Below are 8,744 nucleotides of genomic sequence, written 5' to 3'. Positions count from 1 at the left end.
CCTGAACAGATTTCCACTCGGGATTTAGGAGACATTTATTTTAATCTTTTATTGTATGAATAATATTAATGCATATGATACACAATATTTTTTTTTTTTCAAATTTTATATACACTTGTTTTAAATACTCAATTACGAATGAATTGTCAATTGAGGGTCTGGATGCAATGAAGACATGGAAACGCGACGTTGTTTCGGTGGAAATTTAAAATTGAAAAATTAAAAAAAAAAAAAATACAGTGGTCTATAAAACTAAAAAATATACATTTTCATTCAAATAAATTTTTTTTTTATAATAATTAGTTTACGCGATAAAAAATAAAAACGAATTTTTTTTTTTTTTAAATACTTCTTTTAATCATATAACTCGTGATAACTCCTTTAAAAATTTATAAATTGACTTGAAAATTTGACTGTAGCTTTATCATAGGCTAGCGATGGCAATAGTAATATTAAAATAGTATATTATGTTACAAGGGCAGTGGGAATAATGTGTGAATTTCCAAAGCGCAAGAGGGGTAGTGCACTTTTTAGAAATTCACACATTATTACCACTGTCCCTAGTAACATAAAATATGGTTCGTTACATGTGCCCAATCAGAGAGCCCGCTCACAACTCATTTGGAGGGGAAACACTCGCCAAGGCTCGTGCTTGCCCCTCCAAATTCGTTGAGAGCACACTCTCTGAGTGGGCACTTGTAACGAAATATACTATTTTTGGCAGCCTTAATTCCTTAGCTTTTGCGATTCCTTAGGATTTTCATTTATATGTTTCCCCTCCAAATGAGTTGTGAGCGGGCTCTCTGATTGGGCACATGTAACAAACCATATTTTATGTTACTAGGGACAGTAGTAATAATGTGTGAATTTCCAAAAAGCGCACTACCCCTCTTACGCTTTGGAAATTCACACATTATTCCCACTGCCCTTGTAACATAAAATTTATTTCTTTATATTGTTTAACTTTTTTCATTTATTGTATTGTGCCGATGGAAAATTCAATTTGTCTAACTTTGAATGAAAAAAGAGTCAGAGAAATTTCAAAATCGAGTAACTTGTCAGTGGCAATATTGTTGAGCAGTATATCAAGAAGTTTTATGCAAATTTTTGGTTATTTTTATTAATTATTTATTGAGTTATTACTTTAACAACAAATTGAGAGCCGCCGTTAAGGCTATATATGCGTGTCTATCAGCCCTCTTTCTCGTGAACGCCTATGTTGGCGCGTTCGCATTTCCATATAAATACCAACGATATACGTGCTATTTATTCGAATAGTAAAAAAAAAAACAATTAAAAAAATGATTGTTAACATATTTTTTTTTTTCTCTTATATTTGTTTATGTAAAAGAATTTTTTTTCTTGATTTGTTCAATATTTTTCTTGGATTATAACAAATACTTCATAAACCAAGAAGCTTACTTCTGAAATCGCGTACATTTTTTTATAATCCAAGACCTACTTGGTTATAATCCAAGAACCTTACTTTTAAAAATTAGAGCATTTTGCCATGATTCAAGAAATTTTTGTTATTATTTGAGAATTTTTTTTTATAATTCAAGAAGTATTTGTTATAATCCAAGACCTATTTGGCCATAATCCGAGAACCATACTTCTAAAAATTAGAACATTTTGCCATGATTCAAGAAATTTTTGTTATTATTTGAGAATTTTTTTTTATAATTCAAGAAGTATTTGTTATAATTCAAGACAATATATCCATAATTCAAGAAATTTTTCGTTCTCGAATTATGAAGTTTTTTATTTAATATAAGAAAATTTTTCCATAATCCAAGAACTTTTTTTGCAAGAACAAAAGTTCTGTATTTTAGAATTTTTTTTTCTCAGTGCATTTAATAAACCTTTAATAACACCAAATAATATTTTATATAGAATATCATTTTATATATTTATATAAATATATGTCAAATAGATACTATAGTGTTCATCAAGAAAATGTATGTATATATTTTTTTTTCTTTCGATTTTATATTTTAATCTTTTTCATTAAAAAGATTTGTATACTTTTTTTTGTCATTTAAAAAATATTGTTTTATTTTTTGAACTGTGATCTCATTTTTCTTTTTATTTTTCTTTTATTTTTCCTTTATTATTGCGAATGACTCCATAATACTACGAAATACTACACTATACTACATAAAACTACAAATAACTACGTGAAATAACTACAAAAATAGTCAAAAAATTACAATTACTTCATAACTAGACCTTTACTACACTATGACGACATTCAGAGTGACACCATGACTACACCAATGAATAGTCCCTCGAGATATAGACTAGGAAATTGTCTATTTCTATAGAACTTGTAAATGTCTAGTTTTTAATAGTCAAATTATCTACATCTGAATTTGAATCAAGTAAAAATAGCTATTTTTTAGACGTTTATGGGCCGGGATTTCTACTAGGGTTAACGTATAATAAAAAAATTAGCGTGTTGCGAGTACGCGTGGGTGAAGTAAAACTTCTTTCAAAGTAGTTCCATGTCACGCTGAATATCTTGCTGAATAATAATAATAATAATAATACAAATACTGACAATAATATTCAAATATAAATATTATTAGTTAATAATAATTATTAGTATTTATATTTCGAATATTATTATTATAAATTTTATTATTAATATCGTCGCATTAATGGAAGAAAGGCGTAAGTGCAAATTTATAAATTTTTGGGCTCTTTATCTAATTTTAAGGCTTAAAGAAAAAGAAAAAAGAAGGGCGTAATCACCTTTAATAAAGGATAAAGGGCGTATGTAAGTATGTTCAGGGCCTTTTTTTTTCATTATCAAAATCATTTTTAATAAAAGATGAAGATTTGTAACTATTTTTATGTCTTTCTTATTAATAATAAATTATTCATAATTATCAGTAAACGATCAATAATTTAAAAAATTCTGACATTAATTAAATTTCAAATAAAATTCGAAATACGCCCTTCATCTTTTATCAAAAATTATTTTGATAACGGAAAAGAAGCGTAAATCTTTGGATATACGCCCTTTATCCTTCATCAAAGGTTATTACGCGCTTTTTTTCGTTAAAAAAAAAAAAAAAACTAGATGAGAAACCCGAAAATTTATAAATTTGCACTTACCCCCTTTTTCCTTTAATGCGACGATATAATTGATACCTTTGATATTATTACTAATATTATATTGATATTATTGAGACCAACGATATGGCACTGCGGTAACGGTTCGGGCTTTGAGACAGGAGGTCTCGAGTTCGATCCCGACCACCGACGCCATGTATCGAGTGGTAGGCGCAAGCCCAGGTTTTTCATGGTTTCCCTGGGCTATAATAGGAATCGGGTACAGTTTGAACGCATTACAAAGTCGACATCCATGTCTGTCGCAAAAATGAGTTGTAGAAATTGACGGTTGGAAAATGTTTAAAGAAGGAGAGGCACCGTGCAAGAAACTTCCTAATAAGAAGTATAGCACGTTAAACAATTCATTTTTTTATATTGATATTATTGTTAGTCATAATATTATTGGAATTATTATTATTTATAATAATATTATTCATATATAACCTTATAGTATAAATAAAATAACAATAACCCTGGTAGAAATGCTTCGTCGAATCGACGTCGGGCCCGACTTAATATCGAGATAACATGTATAAGCATAGGGAAAAATTTTTAGGTTAAACACGTTATGTCGATATTAAGTCGAGCCCGACGTCAAATTTCTACCAAGGAATTTCAAAAATATCATCGTTAATAAGAAAAATTAGCGTGTTGTGAGTACGCGCGGGGGAAGTGAAACTGCTTTCGGAGTAGTAACGCAGCATTGTGTGACCAAGCGTATGACAGAACGTGTCATACGCTCTATTAGTATAGTACATGTTGTATGCTTGCCTCTATGCTTCTCTCTATGTAATTCTCCCCTCTTTTGACGTAACGCAGCATTGTGACTGGGCGTGTGACAGGGTGTATGATAGTCAGCGTAACGCTAGCGGGGCCTCAAATTTTGTCGCTACCCTCTGTAAAGAAGTTTCACTTCAAAAATTTAATGCATTATTCGGAAATAAAAGAAATTTAATTATGGACATTGGAGAATTTGATGAGACTCAAAAAATTTTGATCAAGGTTTGACTACACGGAGAGAAATCCGCACCAAATATTACTGTAGTGGTATCGTAAAAATCATAGCTGACGTCATTAAAGCGACTAATTCCCACTTATTATAATGATTATTATTATATTTCATCTAAATTTTTTACTGTAGTCTACCGGAATTTTTGGAAGTCTTGAGTTAATGGTATAGTTTATGCCAGAAATTACTGTAGTGTACAGCAGGTTTTCCCATAAGATCACGAATATTTATTGGAAATCAAGTGTGTTCCTAACCTCTTCTAAAAAAGTTTATTGTTTTTATTTTATTCATGAATTTAAATAAAAATACGGTGAAACACATGAAAATTATAAAATGGTTTATTTTTTTAAAATTAATAAACACATTACATTTTTATTCTGATGTTTAAATAATAAGGTTTTATTTAATTTTTAGTGACGTTTTTTTGTTTTGTTTTGATTAAAATTACTGTAGTGTAGTAGGAAATTCTAGTCGATCCTGGTGGCCTCCCCACGCAACTTCTCAATTTCCAGTAGACTACAGTAAAATTTGTTTGATACTCTACAGCATTATTTGCTGCGGATTTCTCTCCGTGTAGGTTGCCTTATTATTCGAGATGTGGTAAAGATACTTGATTCTATCCTGAACAGGGAAAATTGAACCAAAAAAATTTATGTATTTAAAAAATAAATTTATTCATTAAACTTTTTTATAATTAAATTGATTTTCAGTAGTCACAGCTAGAAAACACCTAGGTTTGCAGACGAATTGAAAATTATTTTAAATTCCCAAACTCAAAGATAATCTAAGTCCTTGTTGAAGTCGAAAAAATTTCAATTGTTGAAACTATAAAAGTAGTCTACGATTTAGCATGCCGAGTATTTAAAAAAAAAAAAATCATGAAGGCTCTGAAACACTCTGAAATACCGTTAAATACACTAATTCCATAAATAAAGACTCAAAATTTTTATCCCAGGATCATTACCTAATAGTTATTACGGAACGTCTGAGTAATCATCTTTGTAATTCACCACACTCAACTTGTTTTTCTCCATTTTTCATTTTGCTGCGCGTGTAATTTTTTTCGAAACTTATTGATTATTGGGAAATAGGTTTTTCTTAAAATTAAGTATACAAAAATTTTAGACAAAAACTTTTTTTTTCACGTATAATAAAAAGTCAATTATTTCCAAATAAAAGTGTTTTATATATTTAACGATTGTCAATGTCAATAATTACAAAAAAAAATGAACTACAAGAATATAATATTGAATACATTTTTTTTCTTGATTCATAATTTTAGAAAATCAAAAATCAATTTCCATTTTTATTGAGATATATATATATATATTTTGCTTTTTTTTTCATGCAATATTTTATTTTCACTGTCTTGAAATAATATTTTTATTAAATATTTTAATCCTAACGCAATAAAATATACTACTATATACAAATATTAAGTTTTTTTATTTCATTTCACTTATTTATATTTTTATCATTAAAACTTGCTACCCTAATAAAAATAATCAAAAATATATATTTTTCAAATTTCTCAAACGTAAATTTTGACTTTACTATTTACGTAATAAATAGTCGGTTTTAAATACAAAAAATATTTCACGAAACATTAATATTTCCAATGGAAAAATGAGTATTGTGATCTTCTGAAAAAAAACACAAATTCATTTTTCATTATTTGATAGAATAAGCTTGTATGCGTGAGGCAGTGATTTCAACAGAAGATATATATACATATATATATATATATATATATATATATATATATCTATACATATAGATGACTAGATCACAGTGGATGGAACAGCCGATGATAAATTATTTTTTTTTTTCGTCTTACGGTTCATCTTGGGAATCTCAAATTCTGTAAACATGAAAAAAATAATTTAAATTAAATTAAACCATTTATTAAAATTATTCTTTAATGAAAATTAAAGTATTTACTCTTTCATATACTCAGTAAGTTTATTGTTCATTCAGATATATGTATGATGAATACTAGATAGAACAACTTTGAAAAAAAAAGCGTAAATAATCGCAATAGGGGGATGAAGGTGGATTTCATGTAAGGGAGAAGTTTGACAAAAGACTCGGATGGAGATCTCTCGAGAAGGGTCCACAGAAAGAATCAAAAATGAATAAATAAAAAAGAATGGGGTACCAGTTGAAAAACCGACAAAGAAAAAAGTGAAAACGCTGAGAATATCGTGAACGAAAGTGTATTGAGGTTGAACGCACCGCACTAAAGAAATTGTCCTTCGGTTAGGTGACATATATACATATGTATACGTGCGTGCCTATACGTCGAGCGTATTAGAATAAATGATTTTGAAAAATATATAAAAAAAAAGTAGTAGTAATAATGGATGCTCGCTAACGAAACTGACTATAATTAAAAATAATCGAATGTGAATAAAAAAGTTTAGATCAGAGTTTTTTCGATGATTTCATTCATATTTTTTAACACTCTGTAGATTCAATTCAAAGTTGAACTTGAATTTCGAATAAAGAATATAAAAGTAAAGAAGAATGTAAAAAAGTATATACATATTTCATATGGATATCGACGGCAAGGGCAGGAGATATTTAAAAAAAGGACCGGAGGAAGGTGAAAGAAATTGCAGACAAAAGCTACCCGAGATGTATAAATGTAAGGGAGAGGATATCTTGAATGGAGTCTGCGATTTGAATGGCCATATTGCAATATACATAAATATATATGTATATGTATTGTAATATACATATGTACGTATATTTTATTAAGGATTTTTTTACTGAAAAGTATTGTTAGCTACCAAGGTCACAAATATAACCAAGATGGTAGTGTGTTTTTGTACAATATAAAAAAGAAAAGATAATATCGAATCTTTGTATGATACATAGTGATCTATGGGTTTTGTTCATCACACAAACCCGAAATTAAAGTTCGAAAAACGACACTGAAAAATAAAAAAAATCAACTGTCTTGATTTCTAGAAATGTGTTTTTTTTTAAATAAAAATATGAACATGGAAAAGTTCGAATTATGCTTGCCTTAGTAAATGGTGACAGCCAGAAACACAAACACAACAGACGTTTATTTTCATTGACTCTGTTGCCACCATGAGATGACATCCAATAGTTCTTCATCTTCTGGACTCATTGGTCCATAATTTTCATAAACATCTTGATGTGTTGTATAAATAACTGTTGAAGTACTACCACCGAAACCTTGGCTACCACCTGATGATGTTTCAGAAACAGAACTTGGAGTCGGTGAACTTGATGCTTCTGAACTAGGTGGTGGTACAAATGAAGTCGTATTTGAGTTTTCGTTTTTTATATGATGTTTTTCATAAATAATATTGTGTTCTTGAGTATGTTTATCTTGGATACTCGGAGAATGTAATTCTGTTGTATTAAGATCAATTAATGAGGTAGACCCACACGTTGATGAAGCTGATGATAATGACGATGTACTTATCATATCCGAACCGATTCCATTATTATCAAGCATGTTTTGTAAACTTTTTATATATTCTACTGCCATTTTCAAGGTTTCAACTTTAGACAGTTTTTTACTACCAGCTCTTGAACCACCATTAGTACCGACAGTATTACTACCAAGAGCTTGTGCTACACTTTGTGGTATATGCTGACGGAGTGTTGCAAAGCCATTATTAACTTGTTTTACGCGATTGCGTTCGCGTGCGTTTCTTCTTGCAACAGATGCTGGTTGATGTGGCACAGTACCATAAGACGTAGTTTGATAGATTTTTGTTTTTTTGGAATGATTTCCAGTCGTAACAATAACATTGCTACGAAGATGACTTTGAACATTAATGTTGGTATTATTCATAGGATTTGTGTGGTGACCAACATGGTGGTGATGATGTTGTTGAACACCCAACATTATTGGTAACGCGTTCTCGTCGTTTGTTCTCACTAGAGTCATATCACACAATATACCCGAGTTTTAACCGAATTATTGTGGCACAGTTATGGAATGTGTATATTTTGAATCATATACAACGATTTTTCAGTCTTTTCTACCTATTATCACATTCAAGTACCTAAATATTAATTTTCCATCTATAATCTTTTTCGTGTTTTGTTTTTTAAAATTTATAAATATCTTTATTTTTACTTCAAGGTAAAAATTAGACTACACATTTATTTTCCACTGGCATTAAAGAAGAATAAAACTTTAAACACCCTCAATACTCACTACACGGAAGCGGCTCCCGAAATGCTGTTGAGAAGGGTACGGGGCCTTATATAAGGCAGATGGGCACGCGCCGCGTCCCCACTATGAAGTCCCGTCATTCGCTTCCCGATTGGGGCCCTGAAGCTTCTACTCCCCTCCTCTTGTAAACATAATTCTTGCGACGTAACGCAGCTAAAGATCCTTCTACCCTCTTTTACTGTTCTCTCATATCGTCTATCACACAATTTTTTTCCCCTCTTGTCTCGCTTTTCTGTCTTCAATCATCTTTTTTTTTTTTTTTTACTCATCTCCGAAATAATTGAAGCGCCAAAGGCTCTGTGTAACGAACACAACTAAGATTCCCATCTCTATCAAAATGGGATGACTTTGTTGATTTTATTCAACGTAATTTACATTATCTACTGTTTTTATAAG

General features: G+C 30.0%; 1 protein-coding gene across 1 annotated transcript; it reads right to left on the bottom strand.

Moving 5' to 3' along the window:
• Positions 1 to 5,957: 5,957 nt before the first annotated feature.
• LOC122859556 (achaete-scute complex protein T3-like) lies at positions 5,958 to 8,371 on the bottom strand. Its single transcript, XM_044163220.1, has 2 exons — positions 7,157 to 8,371; positions 5,958 to 5,987 (listed from the first exon to the last, which is right to left on the bottom strand). The coding sequence occupies exon 1, from the start codon at positions 8,055 to 8,057 to the stop codon at positions 7,206 to 7,208; it is 852 nt and encodes a 283-aa protein (XP_044019155.1). The 5' UTR covers positions 8,058 to 8,371; the 3' UTR covers positions 5,958 to 5,987; positions 7,157 to 7,205.
• Positions 8,372 to 8,744: the final 373 nt, after the last annotated feature.

The sequence above is a fragment of the Aphidius gifuensis genome, linkage group LG6, assembly GCF_014905175.1.
Source record: "Aphidius gifuensis isolate YNYX2018 linkage group LG6, ASM1490517v1, whole genome shotgun sequence".
Classification (NCBI taxonomy): Eukaryota; Metazoa; Arthropoda; class Insecta; order Hymenoptera; family Braconidae; genus Aphidius; species Aphidius gifuensis.
The sequence above is the reverse complement of the archived record's forward strand: the minus strand, read 5'-3'. Positions and strand labels throughout refer to the sequence as shown.

Coding starts and splice junctions, on each gene's coding strand:
- LOC122859556 (XM_044163220.1), bottom strand. CDS start 8,057: ATGACTCTAGTGAGAACAAACGACGAGAACGCGTTACCAATAATGTTG.